This window comes from Hyaena hyaena, unplaced genomic scaffold, assembly GCF_003009895.1.
Source record: "Hyaena hyaena isolate Hyena2069 unplaced genomic scaffold, ASM300989v1 scaffold_20, whole genome shotgun sequence".
Classification (NCBI taxonomy): Eukaryota; Metazoa; Chordata; class Mammalia; order Carnivora; family Hyaenidae; genus Hyaena; species Hyaena hyaena.
The window spans coordinates 5,935,215-5,951,071 of record NW_024080652.1 but is presented as its reverse complement, the minus strand read 5'-3'; the positions used below and the strand labels follow the sequence as shown (position 1 = coordinate 5,951,071).

At 45.5% G+C, this 15,857-nt stretch overlaps 1 protein-coding gene across 9 annotated transcripts in view; it reads right to left on the bottom strand.

Annotated features, from left to right (window-relative positions):
* The window catches only part of LOC120227957 (transformation/transcription domain associated protein), a 111,523-nt gene that overhangs the window by 63,731 nt on the left and 31,935 nt on the right, over positions 1–15,857 (bottom strand). For all 9 annotated transcript variants that reach the window (XM_039226022.1, XM_039226028.1, XM_039226025.1 and 6 more), the window contains exons 22-31: positions 14,030–14,181; positions 12,336–12,535; positions 9,789–10,006; positions 9,472–9,669; positions 8,644–8,904; positions 7,986–8,147; positions 5,920–6,016; positions 4,210–4,331; positions 3,689–3,859; positions 121–189 (exon numbers count right to left, since the gene is read on the bottom strand). In XM_039226022.1, coding sequence (XP_039081953.1) covers positions 121–189; positions 3,689–3,859; positions 4,210–4,331; positions 5,920–6,016; positions 7,986–8,147; positions 8,644–8,904; positions 9,472–9,669; positions 9,789–10,006; positions 12,336–12,535; positions 14,030–14,181 — 1,650 coding nt within the window. The remainder of the gene's footprint in view (positions 1–120; positions 190–3,688; positions 3,860–4,209; positions 4,332–5,919; positions 6,017–7,985; positions 8,148–8,643; positions 8,905–9,471; positions 9,670–9,788; positions 10,007–12,335; positions 12,536–14,029; positions 14,182–15,857) is intronic.

The window sequence follows — 15,857 nt, the reverse complement described above, 5'->3', positions numbered from 1 at the left end:
GTAATCACATAAACTAGATATCTGACCGGCATCTTAATTAAAAGTACTGCTCCGATACTAACACTGGAAACAGCAGTGCCGGGCACAGCTGCCCTTCCCAGAAACGAACAAGTCACTCACGTTTCCGTCGCTCCTCTGGCCCCCTTTATGGGTGAGGACCACCACTTCCATCCACTTTCGTAGATGTTGCTGTTGGAAAAAAAAAACCACATCTTTAGACATTTTTGCCTCACACAGGATCATTTCAATTCCACGCTATTCTTAGGTGAAAGTTCATACGTAACCATGAACTTCCATCATACTCAATGTGAGGACGGACGGCAGTATTCATGTTTGAAACAGCCCAACCACTGAACTAGAGAAGAGAACGACTGGCATTTGTGTCATGTTCTAGGAGCAGAAGGCTGCATTTACACTGGTAGAATGGAAACCGTCCCAAAACCTGGTCATTCCAACGTCGGGATTTTACTGCTGCCCTCTGGCTGCCATGTCCCTTCACCCTGTAGCTGTTCGAGAGAGCCTCAAGGAGCACCGGAGAACCGGGCGCCAAGCTAGGCACCCAGTGGAGAAGGAACAAGCAGACATCATCCTTGAACAAGCAGACATTTCTCCGGTATCAGCGGGGAGAACAAGGTAAAATACACAGGTGCCTATCGTGGACAGTCATGGCAAGGGGCCGTCAAAGAGGAATAGGCATCAGCTACACAAGTGGGTCAAGGTCAGGGAGGGCCCTGCGGAGGCAGACACTCCAGAAGCACAAGGGAAGAGCACACCAGGCAATGAAAAGGAGAGACCAAGGGCCCGAAGCCACGAACAGAAAGGCTGGCCGCTATGTCTGGCTGAGGAGCAGGGGGCACAAGGTGGGTGCGGGGGGTGGGCTGAGAGAGGAGCACAGATCCCATCTGGTCAGAGGCTGTACGAATTACAAATGGGAAGCAACTCCCTTCTGTGCAGAACAAGGGCCGTCTTATGAGCTAATAATAAGCCGCTGTGAGCTGCGCCAAGAGCACAAGGAGAGAGATCCACGAGCCCAGCGCGACTCTGGCCGGGCTTGCGCATAGGGCAGCCAGCCTCCCAGTCACGCTGGCAGCCAACAGCCGGCAGGCAAGCACTCAGAGCCTACAGGCGAAACCACAAGAGCATCCGAATAACATAACCACCTTCACCCACACTGTCCAAACGTGTTCTTCAAACACTGATGCCCTGCAGGGAGTTAATTAGCTGTTTTAAAAAAAAGACTCCTGGGTAAAAGAGGCTTGGGGGCAGATGATATAAATACATCTAACCCTTTAGGGCTAGTGCTCCCAAGAACAGGCACTGAGAAACACTAAAATACCTTCAAAGAAGCTAAATACACTAAGCTAACAATGTTCTGCCGGTAAAACTCCTGCAAAAATATTAATCACCAAAATTTTCAAGGTTGTTTTCACGAATGCCCATCCTACACAGTAAGACGTCTTTGCTCGTAAAATTATGCCAAGGACTTGAGCTATTAACCTCAAAAGTGGATCATACGCAGGAAGACAAAGGCTCAGCAATAGAACATGGCTCTGAAGAACATACATACAAACGTGTCCTTGACCAGCGCACCAGCCCTGCCTGAGAGCAGCGGGCATGGGCCCATCAGGAGACCTGAGCCAGAAATGCGAAAGCAGGGCAGGCACAGATCCAGGCTGGACCCCAGCGAGGTGGGCACCAGATGAGAATGACCGCACAAACAGCAGCTTCAGTCTTTCTTTATCCAAGTACATCAACACTCTCTGCTTCTAGAGAAATTTCAACCATTCTGAAAGCCGCTAAACAAACCATAAACACAAACCCACTGACTGGACTTTAGGGAGAAAGACTCCAGGCCTAAGTCAGAAACTACAGGCTGTAAGGTAGCACAGTCTCTTCAGACTGTTCTAAAAAATCTGAGTAATGACGTTCACTGAATGAATTCTCAGCTCACAGTGAATCTGAAGGATTTGACTGGCTATAAAACCACCAATGGACCACAAACACGTCACTTCCTGCCGGCCCGCAAAGGCAGCAAGAGCGGACAGGTGCGAGGTAAGAGAGAACTGCTGAGACACTGAGAACACACGCATGGATCTCACGCACAAGAGCGCCGAGAGCTGTATGCAATGGGAGATAAAACGTGTATCTGATGTGCTCTCATTAGGAAGTGATACAACTTCATTTACTGGAACCACACCACTGGTAGGGGGTGTGTGTTACTCTTGGAAGCTTAACCGGAAAGAAGCTTCCAGTTTGGAAAATATATTTCCATGTAATACTCTGTTTCCCAGTTGCATCCAATAGGGCAGCAGCTGCAATGTTTAGGACCAACCATAACGCTACCAATTCCCAGTCAGGGGTTTTGCTCATTGTTTCGGTGTCTGCAGATACGAAGAACCCACGGGTGTAGTAAAAAGCTGTGTGGTCCTCACACATCCATGTGTCTGCACCCCACACGCGCTACACCTGTACCAGTCTACTCACTCCTGTCTACGGCTGCGGAAAACCTGAGCCAAAATCAAAACGAGTACCTTCAATATCTTGAGATGGCTCAGTGGCCAAAGGCTACTTAAACAGAAGCAGGCCAAGTACGTGCACGTTTGCAGTAACGTACCATGAAAGCCTAAGTCATTTATAATCGTCTACTTTCCAGGAGCAAAACTGAATGCCTAAGAAAGTTAACAGCTGAACCTCATTCTTCTACTTATGCTTCAAATTTAAACACTATCAAATAGGTATTTTATTTGCATAATTGTTTCCTTGGTAGTCCTAAAACTCCAAAATACTTCTAAAAGTCCTTACACGTTTCACTACATCACTGTCTATATAACAGCCAAAGAGTGGGAAGAGCTTAGAGTTCATTAGCAGGGGAGAGTGGAACATAAGGCACATCCCCAGAAGGGAGCAGAAAGAAGCACTTCATGGTCTCATCTGAAATGGTGAGTGGTAAAGTAACAACTGTGTGTACACTGTGCTTCCTTTTGAGGGAAGCCAAAGAATGTACCTATGTCCTCTATTAGGAATGTACATCTCTAAGGGACACACAGGAACCTAAGGGGGGCCGCTGGAGGATGGGAGCGGGGCGGGGTAGGGGAGGACTTTCACAGTACCCCTTTCTTGTTTTCTTTTTCATGTCTACTTTTTTAAAAAAGCTTTTAGTGTTTATTTTTGAAAGAGAGAGAGGGAGAGAGAGCGCGATTAGGGTAGGAGCAGAGAGAGGGAGACACAGAATCCCAAGTAGGCTCCAGGCTCTGAGCTGGAACTCATGAACTGCGAAATCATGACCTGAGCTGCCTAACCAACTGAGCCACCCATGTGCCCCTATTTATTTGTCTTTGAGAGAAAGAGAGAACACACATACATGCAAGCAGGTGAGGGGCAGAGAGAGAAGGAGAGTGAAAACCAAGAAGGCTCTGCACTGTCAGTGTGGATCCCAACATGGGGCTCAAACTCACGAACGGTGAGATCACAACCTAAGCTGAAATCAAGAGTTGGATGCTCAACGAACTGAGTCATCCAGGCACCTCTCCCCCTTCGTTCTTTTTGAATTTTAAACTATATACATATTATATATACATATACATATAAAACACACACACACACACACACACACACACATAACTTACTTAAAAAAATAATTTAAAATTTTCGGCTGATTAGAGAGTATGTTCAAATGCATTTGGCTTACCATCATCTGATCACAAAATTTATCATTGAAGGAGTTTGGGAAGAGCCTGGTAACTGAAGTGAGACGATTCACGACATTCAGCGTCAAGCTTCGATAATCCCCCAGCATCATCAACAAAGGCCGCATATGTGTATGGATTTGATCCACTTCTATGGTAGCACCTTCCAAAAACTGTTTAAAAAAAAAAAAAAAGGTTATGTAGGAAAACAACAGCTAACAGCTAACAGAATATACTTTAAAACAGAATGAGTTCATTCAGCTCTAGCAGCAAGTGGGTGTTTCCTGGAAGATGGAATACTAATCATATACATCCTGGAAGTTTATGGTGAAATGAACAAGACTACCCATTACTATCTAATATTTTAAAACGCTCAGCTGGACCATGAAACAAGCAGAGACATTACCAGAGTGCAGTGTATTCGAACCAGAAAGACTTCCGGGCACACAAACAAGGTGAACAGGAAGACCCTGAAGGCAGAACTCACACCTGCATGGGCGCATACACACGTGCACTCACTCACCTTTCTCATACAGGCTTCTCCGGCCTCCTGCAGCTCACTATTTGTGGAATTCAGGGCCTTGAAGAGTGCAGCGATGATCTTCTCCCTGGACTGAGGAAGGTAATTGCAGGCAGCAAGTGCATCTTTAGGGAGAGAGATCAATACAATTTCATTATTATCCTGAAAATTATACACATAATTTCCTTATCTAAAGGCTCTTACCAACCAACACAAACTATGAATCACTGAACCACCTCCCAAGTATCTGGCCTCAAGAAAGACAAAGCAATACATGGTCTTCTAACTCATGTACATGGTCAGGGTTATCTAAAAGGGAAGTCAACAGCCTGTCAGAAAGGCCATGATAAATATTACCCAGACTAGATAAAGGGCTAGAGAGAGATAAAGGGCTGGAGAGAGAAAAGAGGGGGGTGTCCACTGACACCCCTTCCCCCATGCTCATAGGGGGTGAGAGCATGGCTGAGCGTGAGCAGACGCATGCTGAACTGACAGAGAGCTGGCCTTGAACTCTAGTGGTGAAAGGAACACACACACACACACACACACACACACACACACACACACACACAGTCTGGCTTCTCTTCCATTGTCCATGCCTAATCAGGTAGCCTCCTCCCATCTTGGGGAGTTCAAGGCTTTGAAAATGCAAATATTCATAGAAAAGGGAACACACATCAATCCCATATGTTAGTTGAGAGATAACATCCAAGAATAATGCCTGTTATTAGCCAACAGGAAAGCATGAGAAGAAAGGAATCTCAACAGAAGACGCCGCCGCCCCCACTCCCACGGGCTGTGTCTTGCACACCCCAGCCCCTTGCTCAAGGGCAGATATTATGGTCTGCCTCTTAGCTCCTCTACCTCTAACTCAAGGAAGATTCTGGCAATGTTTTATTAAGAATATAAATCCCAACAAAGCAAGAGACAAAGTCAAGTAAAAAAAAACCTCATACTTGGTATTTACATACAAAAAAAAAAAAAAAAAAAGAAGTGGGGGACCATGCTTCTAAGTCAGAATTCAAATGAGTAAAAACTCAATAGTGTAACTGATGTTCCTCATGAGACCCTAGAGGTGGCAGGATTCTCAAATGCTATGAAGCCACTATGAAGCCTACAAAGGCTGTAGGAGAGCTTACTGTATACTCTGATTGGGGCGCAAACAGCAATATAAAATGCTATGACACCTCTCTTAAACCAGAATATTGGAGTCATAAAAGAACTACAGCATAAAGAGTTAATCATTATAGAGTAAAATGCATCATTTATTAGAGTAAAAAAACTGTTTAAATCCCAACAATCGATATAATCTCTTGACATCTCATGTAGCTTCACAAATACACAAACACGTTTTTTTTATCTCACCTTAAAAAGACAAAAAACAAAACAAAACCCAAAACACCCAAGGAAAAATAAAATAAAAACAGAGAAGGCAAACCATAACAGATTCTTAAATACAGAGAACTGGGGGTTACTGGAGGGGCGGGAGCTGGGGGATGGGCTAAATGGGTGATGGGCAGTAAAGGAGGGCACTTGGGAGGAGCACTGGGTGCTGTATGTGATCAATCACTGGGCTCTACTCCTGAAACCAATACCACACTGTATGTTAACTAACTTGAATTTAAATAGATAAATTATACAAAACAAAAAGCCACTGCCTCCCTGCACCTTCATACCCATGACTTGTTTCAGACTTAATTTACATTAACTTACTTAATGCTGCAATTCGCAAAGGTACGAGTGACGGAAGGCTTTTATAACAAGGCAGCTTCGTTAAAGCTGAGTCTTCAGCCTCACACAAATTTAACAGCTGTAAAAGATAAAATAATTTAATTTAGCCTGCTCTTCCTGTCAAGACACAATAACCTTGAAAATAACAGAACACTGCAACCTTACACACACACACAATTAACAAACGAAATTCAAATCCTAGAAAACTTAATACCAAATGGGACTGAGCTTCCTTCTAAAGCAAACTCAGTCAATCTCAGTAGTGAAGTAATAAGTTTTGAGACATTTTCTTACCCACTCTGATACCGTAACATTTTTTGTCTACACAGGGGATCACTTTAACTGCCAATATCCTGGTGGCGGGTACATCTCCCTCCTTATTCAGGGCTGCTTCCCAATGCCGTGGGCTAGTGCTTAACAAATGTGTGTTCAATAATTCAATATTTGAATGGTGATACTCTTCCCCCCCCAAGTACAGAAAAGTACATAAGGAAAGAAGTTGAAAGTCACTGGGAATACCATAGCTCAGAGATTGCTATAGCTGTGCTTATGGACCCTTTATCATACCCCAGTATACATCTATATATCCAATACCTAAGATATCACATATGTTGTTCTATTCCTATTTTCCATTTGTATTTACATCTTGGAAAGACAGAATTAGCTTTACCATTTCTTTCTCCTTGAAAGATTCCTACCTAGTAAAACATTTAAAACAGCAAAAAAGGACATATAATAAGAAGCATTTCAAGCCACCACCGTATTCCACTCCATGAATACTCCCCTATACAAAACACTCGTGTGCACACACACGTACAGACAACTGCATCTGTATCTACATCCAGACAGAGTGAGTTTGGAACATGACATGTACCAGAGTCACCTGGGAAGCTGGGGGAAGCTGGTAGATGGTCTGATCCCAAACTTCCAGGAAGAGGACTCCAAGATCTATTTTTCAAAAGATCCTTACATGTTTTGATGCAGCTAGTGCACTATTAGTACTTGGAAAACCAGGTGCATTCCCGGAGGTTTATCTCCCAGCACTACCAGGATCTGGTCTCAAGCTCAGTGAGGAATTTTCCACATGGGTTAAAACACATCCACCTGGATCCACCAAAGGGAAACTTCCTCCCATTCTCTCTTAGAACCTTGGCCAGGTCATATAAGCAAGGCCTCTAATGCAAGGGACATTAATGAGGTATAAAAGAGCAAAGCTAGACCATGTGATCATACGCTCCTACATCCAAGCAAATACATAGGACTTAAAAACTCAAGAGGCAAAGTTTTCATACCTAGATATTCATTCAAACTTAGTGTGGATCGGGAAAAACTTATTTCCTTACAACTTTTGCTTCAGTTTACTCTGACAATGCCTCCACAGTACGATTCAGGTTTTTACAAAAATTTCACATGGAGACTGACCCCCAGACCATTATTGTATTCTAAGAATGCTTAGAGTTTGACTGTATCTACAGTTTGATTTGTTTCTAACATCACCCCATGCCGGGATGGTTACAGAAACAAATGTTCGTAAGATGCTATCTGCCACTGCCCAGGATGAGCATAGTCAGCATCTGTATCTCACGGAGTGCTGTCAGAGCCAAGTACAGGCTTTCCTAAGTCAGTCAGTCTTCACAGCGCACGGCACACTCTTAGTGATGAATAAATTCAATACACTGGCACTTGCTTTGAGCCAGCCTTACTCTGGGCACCAGCTGGTGACGGTGATCAAAGCAGGTGGTACAACCTTCTCTAGATGACATCTTCAAGGCCCTGGAGAGCAAGGTTCCTCGCGGAGGGCTCACACAGTTAGAAGTACTTGGAAAACAGCTACACGTGGTTGAACGTCTCTGGTCGCCAGGCCCACCTTCCATCACGTACCTGTGCGCCGTGCTGTGCCAGGTTGTGGCTGGTTACCCATGGTTACCACCTGTGCCTCCTCTGAATGCTGCCTGCCCAGTCTTTGCACACATAGACAGGCCACCAGACATGCGCCATCACTATCCACATGCCATCACCATCCACAGCACGCCGTACCACCCCCCTACCTCTGTGTAGAACACCTTATGCTCCACCACGTTGAGGTCCATTGTGAAGAGCCTGGGCTGCAGCGTTGTGCAAAATGTGTTCCCCTCCATCAGGCCAATCTGTGCGTTGGCAGGCTGGTGTCTGAGCAAATGCTTCTTCGGCGGGACCATATCCTGAAGGACCTGGGAGAGGAAAGGAGGAAGCACTACTGCCCAGCCATCCCTAAAAGGTAAACCCTGCTCCTCACAGTACTCTAAAATAACTACCAATTTGAAAACTGAGAGACAGAAAGTTATTACGGACATCCTTCAGGTAGGGAATGGGGGGAGGGCTCCACGTATGAAAACTGGACCACAGACAGTTACGTGTCAATATACTGAACTCCTAAGTCTCCAGAGTCACCGCTCTTAAAACAGAGCAAGCAGATCGTGCTCGAGACCCAGGAAGCCAGTCCTCTGTTCTCGTGACACCGACAACTACGAATACAGCCCCTGATACAAGCACAGTGCTTTCTGCCCGAGGTCAAAGAGAGCACATCTAGTCGCACTTTGTGAGGTGGACACATAACTGCAAATTATACATCACCTTCAAGTCATATCTGAAGGAAAACGGTCTCAAACGTTTTGCTCAACAAACGTTTTGCTCAAATTATCCTAATTCCAGTGATGGTAATCTCACCTCTTTATGGGGCTCCATGATGACGGTCACACTTTTCCCAGTGACCTGGGCTAAGACCTGCAGGGAATGCATGGCCTGCTTTCTCACAGTGGAATTTGGAGAGGTGACTTCTCGAACCAAGTCATGGGTCACGTGGTGAAAGGACTTCTCCTGAGCTGCCACGATCTCTTCGGCTCTCTCTTCATCTTTTAAAGGGGTTGCACACCTCATCAGAAGCTGCTCCAGGGTGGTCTTTGCCATGGCAACTGCCCCATTGGAAACCTGCAGGCCAGGGACTCCTCAGAATGAGCACCCACACCCCTCACACTAGCTCGTTTAACAAGACTACGGCATAAGCCCCATTCAGTGCTTCTGGGCCTAAATCACCGTCCCAGAATTCCCATATGTCACTCAGAAAAGAAAATGCAGATCTAGACATATTCCTTGTATTTACAAAACAGATGAGCTGGCAATGCCCACTGTATTCTGTTTGTCCGAGTTACACCTGCACACAGGTTCAGAAAAATGCAACTTCTACAGAAACTCCCGCAGCACCAGCACTACTTAGCTCCATGGCCAGAGTGAGAAGTATTGTTCCCCTTCACAGATAGATAAATCGTGTTATGTACTCTGGCCTGTAACTATTCCTCAGTAAGGCAGACAGATATTTAGACAACCAGGTAAAGCCTATGGCGGTTCCGACCTGTCCTTTTATTAAAGATGCTGTAACGAAATCTACACTTCTAGGAGGGCACCTTTCTAGAACTGCCTCATACTAATACTAACTATCCTCTAGGCCAATCAGTTCCTGGAACATCTTGGTTAGGTTTGGGACCATCCACTACCTACCTCTCCGGTCAAGTCCATCATGACAAAGAGAAGCGCTTTGAGGAACGTCTGCTGGTTCTGGAGAACCCAAGTGAGAGGCAGCCGCTCCATGAGAAACTTAATGGACACCACACCCCCGAGCTTTGCATACCAGGCCTGCTCATAACAGCACGCACATAAGCGTTCTACGATGTAAGAAAACAGAGGCAGCTGACACGCCTGGGGAGAAAAACACAAACCATCATGTTACTGCAACTCTTAAACCGCCGGTCTCCAGAATGACTACCCACAGGGACTAATACCCCCAAGACAAAAGATCCTCCTCAGTCTTTCCTTACCCTCTCCTTTGAGCCCAGGATGATACTTGCAACATCAAATATCACAGCTAGCGCCACCTCCCCAATCTTGCAAAGTTCCTTTTCCTCATATGCCATGCAAATAGCTATTGCATCAATAAGGACCAAGGGATCCATTCCTTTCGACCCATTTTCTTCGCTGTGAAACATGGCTGTGCTGGGCTGGCTGCCCACCTGGTAGCAAGGTAGCAAGAAAGGACCTGAAAGAGAGACCGTGGTCATGGGAGAAAGTTGAGGTTATTTACATGGACATTCTTGTCCCTCAAATGGCAGAACTACCTCATTAAAAAAAAAAAAAAAACTGGGGGCGCCTGGGTGACTCAGTCGGTTAAGTGTCCGACTTCAGCTCAGGTCATGATCTTGCAGTTTGTGGGTTAGAGCCCTGCATCAGGTTCTGTGCTGGCAGCTCAGAGCCTGGAGCCTGTTTCAGATTCTGTGTCTCCCTCTCTCTCTGCTCCTCCCCTGCTCATGCTCTGTCTCTGTCTCAAAAATTAAAAATTAAAAAAATTTTTTTAAAAACTATAAAAAGAGAGAGAGAGAAAACGTGTGTACATGCAAGCAGGGAAGGGGCAGAGAGGGAGGGAGAGAATCCCAAGCAAGCTCTGCACTCTCAGCAGAGCCTGATGCAAGGTTCAAGCTCACAACAGTGAGATCATGACCTGAGCCAAGATCATGAGTCAGATGCTTAACTGAGCCACCCAGGAACCCCTAAAATTTTTTTAAGTTTATGTTTTTAGTAATTTCTGCACCCAACATGGGGCTTGAACTCATGAGCCTGAAGATCAAGAACTGCATACTCTATCAACTCTACCAGCTAGGTGCCCCTAAAATACCTCATTTTCAAATTAGAGGTCAGGAGCTCAGCAAAAGCCAGAACTGGTACTTTCTTTATTTTAATTTTTAATTAATAATGTATTTTTTAATTTACATCCAAGTTAGTTAGCATATGGTGAAACAATGATTTCAGGAGTAGATTCCTTAATGCTCCTTACCCACTTAGCCCATCCCCATTCCCATAACCCCTCCAGCAACCCTCTGAGTGTCCTCCATAGTTAAGAGTCTCTTATGTTTTGTCCCCCTCCCTGTTTTTATATTATTTTTGTTTCCCTTCCCTTGTGTTCATCTGCTTTGTACCTTAAAGTCTTCATACGAGTGAAGTCATATATTTGTCTTTCTCCTAATTTGCCAGCGCTGGTACTTTAGACCAACTTCTGTTAAACTGCAACTATTTGTAAACTAAGTGGTCTAATTCACACTAAGGCGATTTTTCTGAAATTTTTCCATTATAAATATTCTTTTCAGATTTTCTCAGTCATAATTCAAAAATGAATTAGTTTAAAATGATAACCACAATCAAGTACCTTGTTTTAAAATATTAGGGATGCCTGGATGCTCAGTCGGTGAAGCATCCGACTTTGGCTCAGCCCTGTGTCGGGCTCTGTGCTGACAGCTCAGAGCCTGGAGCCTGCTTTGGATTCTGGGTCTCCCTCTCTCTCTGCCCCTCCCCAACTCACGCTCTCTCTCTCAAAAATAAAATATTAAAAAAAAAACTTAACAATCACTGAACAGACCAAGGAACACAGCAAAGAAATGACTATGGGCTATGCTCTGGACTTCCTGACATACAAATAATAATTAAAAAGCAACTTGGGCCTGACACTCAAGACACACAGAAAATAATCTGCTATTAATTAATGCCTTAGAGGCACCCAGCAAGATAGGCATTATCAAGCAGCCTACAGGTCTCCTGGGAAAGACAGTTAATAGGGACACTGAGAAATGATCTAAGATAAACCATACAGCACTGACTATCCAGGCCAAGAAGGCCAAGGCGAGATATATAAGAGGGAAAGTTCTAGATATTCTGTGGTGTTCAGAGAAAGCTGCCTGGCCGCTCTGGAGAGTGAGGAGCTTTGGGAACACCTGCCCAGTGCTGGTCTGGGAGGAGCTGCAGAAGCCGGGAGTAAAGTGTCCAGAAACTTAGTAACTGACAGTGTCAGGGCATTTTTACTGCCTTCTGCAAAAGCACCATCTGGATGGATTAGGAAGAGAAGTAAAGAGACAAACAAAAGTGGCCCATTCCCATCCAGAGCCTGAGGGCCTCAAAGCAGAGGAGGGGTAGCAGGGAGCCGAGACAAGTATGGAGACTTGGGGGAGCAGGCTGACAGCTGGAGGGCAGAGAGGGGAGGCTGGGCCTCGGAAAACAACACAAGAGGAGACAGGCGACAAGGGGGACCAGAAACTGTTTAATACGCAGAGTGCCCCCAAAGTATTCCGCCCCCATTTTCATGAAAAACAAAGGGTCAAAATACTAAATGGGCACATTTTACAAATGAAACGTGGTCACCATTTTTAAGTTAATGCTGCACCCATCAATGAAATACCAATTATCCCGCAATAAGTGGGGATTAAAAAACAAAAGCCAAAAATCAACCAGCCGAACTGCTTCTCTGAAACACTACGATGTCCTGGTGGAGCTTGGGAAGCAGCCCAGGGAAGTCACATGAGCACTTGTGCTGCCCCACTCACCGCACTGCTGGGCAACTGCCACCATCGTGTAGTGGCGGATCAAGCTGGCGACAAAGGGCAGTGCGCTGGGCCGGAGATCCTTGATGACAGCAGACATGAATGCCCCAGTCAGGGCCTGTTCAAACGTCTTCCGAGCTGGAGTGTCCTGTGCTTTGTAGCGATGTGATATGATGACATTAGGGATGGTCTTTTCTGTAAAGCTAGAAGACAAAATTGGATCCATCATCACAACACCCAAGTCCTGACCTGATGATGTCACCAGCACTTTTTTTAATTTGATTTTCAACCTGCCAACCTTCCTCTTATTCAGACAGGCCCAAGTGCATTCATTTCTCTGCTCTAATTCTAGCAACACCTGGAATGAATTCTAACAACAGGATGGATTTCACCACTATAACCAGCAGTTCAAGAGATATCAAGTGTGTTCTACCTAATATGAGCACAGAGGAGGAATCAGAGCAAAATCACAACGTGGCAACAGACTTAGTATCTTGATAGGTTTTTAAAGGAAGTGTATGTTTGACTTCAGTCTTTTATAACTAAGTAAGCCAAATTCTAAGAAATAAACCAATCAATCATTTGGGGTGCCTGGGTGGCTCAGTCAGTTAAGTGACCGACTGTGGCCTAGGTCATGATCTTGCCATTCAAAGTTCAAGACCTGCACTGGGCTCTCTGCTGACAGCTCAGAGCATGAAGCCTGTTTCAGATTCTGTGTCTCCCTCTCTCCCTGCTGCTCCCCCACTTGCGTGCATGCGCGCACACTCTCTCGCTCTCAAAAATAAACATTCCCATTAACAATCAAATAGAAATTAAAATTCTTGAAGGTATATACTTATTATAGATTGAACAAACACCCTGCCAAGGTGCCTGGGTAGCTCAGTCTTAAGCATCCAACTTCAGCTCAGGTCATGATCTCATGGTTCATGGGTTTGTGCCCTGCACTGAGTTCTATGCTGACAGCTCAGAGCCTGGAGCCTGCTTAAGATTCTGTGTCTCCCTCGCTCTCTGCCCCTTCCCCACTAGCACTCTGCCTTTCTCTCCCTGAAAAATAAACATTAAAAAAAGAAAGAAAGAAAAGAAAGGAAAAGAAAAAAAAAATCACCATGGGAACTGAATCGGACCTGGCTAGGGGCCTCACTGACCGCACATGGACCACCCATCACCGATGCTCTGAGAAACATGTAAATACAGAGCAAAAGTCCCTTCCCTAAAATATGTAACACAGAAAGATAACTCAGACACCTGATCACAAAACACCACCACCTAAGGGCCATAGCCTTAACTGATTAGAACAAAACATAAATACCACATGACAAGCATTTGGGGAATGAAGGGTCACCATGGACCAGAAAAGCAAAAGATCCACTGAATGTCTATCACATCTCTGGCGCTATGGATATAATGGTACATAACAGGTCAGAAAAGGACAAGACCCTTACTTCCTGAAGCTGACGGCTTCAGGAGGCAACAATCAGAGAGACTCTGAATCTGTGGTAAATTCAAATCCTCAAGCACCCAGTTTCTCCTCTTCATTTTCTCTAAAAGCCCAGAGAAGCATCACGAGTCAGATCACAGGCCGATTTCCCGACCTGACGGAGCAAAGTCCTAGCACCACGGAGACCCTAGGAGGCGCTCTCCACCCTACATCCTGACGGAAGACGCACCACCCACAGAGAACCACGTCCCCAACATACTTAGGGTGTGCGAGAAGCTGGTAGAGGGCGTGCTTATTGTCTTCTAGACTCATCATTGCTACAAGGAAACACCTGATCACCTCCCATGCCTGCCTCCGGTAGTAGGGCTCGGTGTTGGCACTCTTCAGGCAGTCCAGAGCGGTTTCAATGGCCTACAGCAAAGAAACACAACAATCATAGTTTATGCAGAAATTACAGGACTACAAAATCCTCTCTTTAGAAGATAAAAGAGCTTTATTTCTTCAGAAAACCTACACAGCTACATATACATTTTATCCTGTTCAATTAGGCTGACCAGGAAGGCGGGGGAAGCATAATCACAAACAAACAAAAAAAAAATCAAGAGAAGTCTTTAACAGCTAAGAGATTAGCCTTACTGACAATTCTATAGCTGTAAATCCTGTTAAGTGGAAGAAGTGATGGGTGTTAAAGATGAAAGACTCATCTAGGCTGTGTATAAGGAAGCAGAGGGGGCCGACAGGGACAGCAGCCTGCCCTGCACACTCACACACGGTCACAAAGAGCATGACAGGTCCTTGCTGTCATGCCCGAGCCCGGGGGCACTGCAGCACCGTCCCTCCTTCCACTGCTCCACCCTGGTCGCCAACAGGTAACAAATCATGTGGGGACTATTTCAGAAGTGGTAAGAATCAATGTAAACTTTGAGCCAACTGGCTGCCAAAGGAATAGAGCATTGTAACATGTGCCACAGGCAGGATTTAGTGGGAATTCGCTAGCCCCTGTCTTGGCCATGAGCTCATCTCCTTGGCCCTGGCAGCCCCTCCAGCTGTGTGGGGTGCTGTGTGCCCTTGGCCACCACCTCCAAGGAGGCCGGCCCCTCACACACCCAACGTCTGTGGGGAAGTCCAGGAAGATGCGGGAGCCTATTTCAAAACTTGGTTTCTTCTCTGGGGGAGAAATTATGTCTAAAGAGATTTTCCTGTTCTGCTTAGTCTATGCAGAGGTTAATGAAAGTCAGAGACCTTAGTTTTCACAACTAGTAACCATGCCACTGACAAGGCTGAAGCCAACAGTCCTGGGTTAAGAAATTACCTGAACTGTGTGAACATGCTACAGACACAGGATGTTCACTACAGAAACTTGGAATGTAAAGACAGCATTTTAGCTGTGTTCTTAGGAGGAAACTAGTTTTTATTTGGCAAATATTTTTATTAAGGTTTGGGCGAGAAGCTGGGGTTGTGTCTCTCCCTAAGGTCTGGAGAAGACACCCATCTATGGGCTGGGAGAGGGTCTGGGACAATGCATGTGCTTGAGAAGGGGGGAGGACAGGAAACAGAGAGGATGATGGAAGAGAACCCCAGAGGGACATTTATTCACGATAGGCATCGTTCCTCCCAGATGTTTAATAAAGCCTGATTTAAAAAAAAAAAAAAAAAAAATCACAGAACTCACTACGTGGGTAAGCTTTATATACAGAGAAGTGAAAAGGCAAGAGACCTATGCTATGACACAAACAGGACACATAGCCCTGAGCAAAGGGAGGGCTTTGAGTGGCTCCAGGCCATGGAATGCTGGCCTAAAACCAGATCTGCAAGGAGTTCAGGAATCCAGGTGGCATCTGGCTTACTGAAACGGCAGGGTGACTCAGATGCACGCAAAGGCCTACTCTAACACCCTTTAAAAAAAAATAGCTGGTACAGGGCGCCTGGGTGGCTCAGTCAGGCGAGTGTCTGACTTCGGCTCAGGTTATGATCTCAGTTTAATATGTGAGTTCGAGCCCCACATCAGGCTTGTGGAGCCCACCTCAGATTCCCTGTCCTCCTCTCTCTGCCCCTCCCCCACTTGCATGCTCTCTCTCAAAAATAAA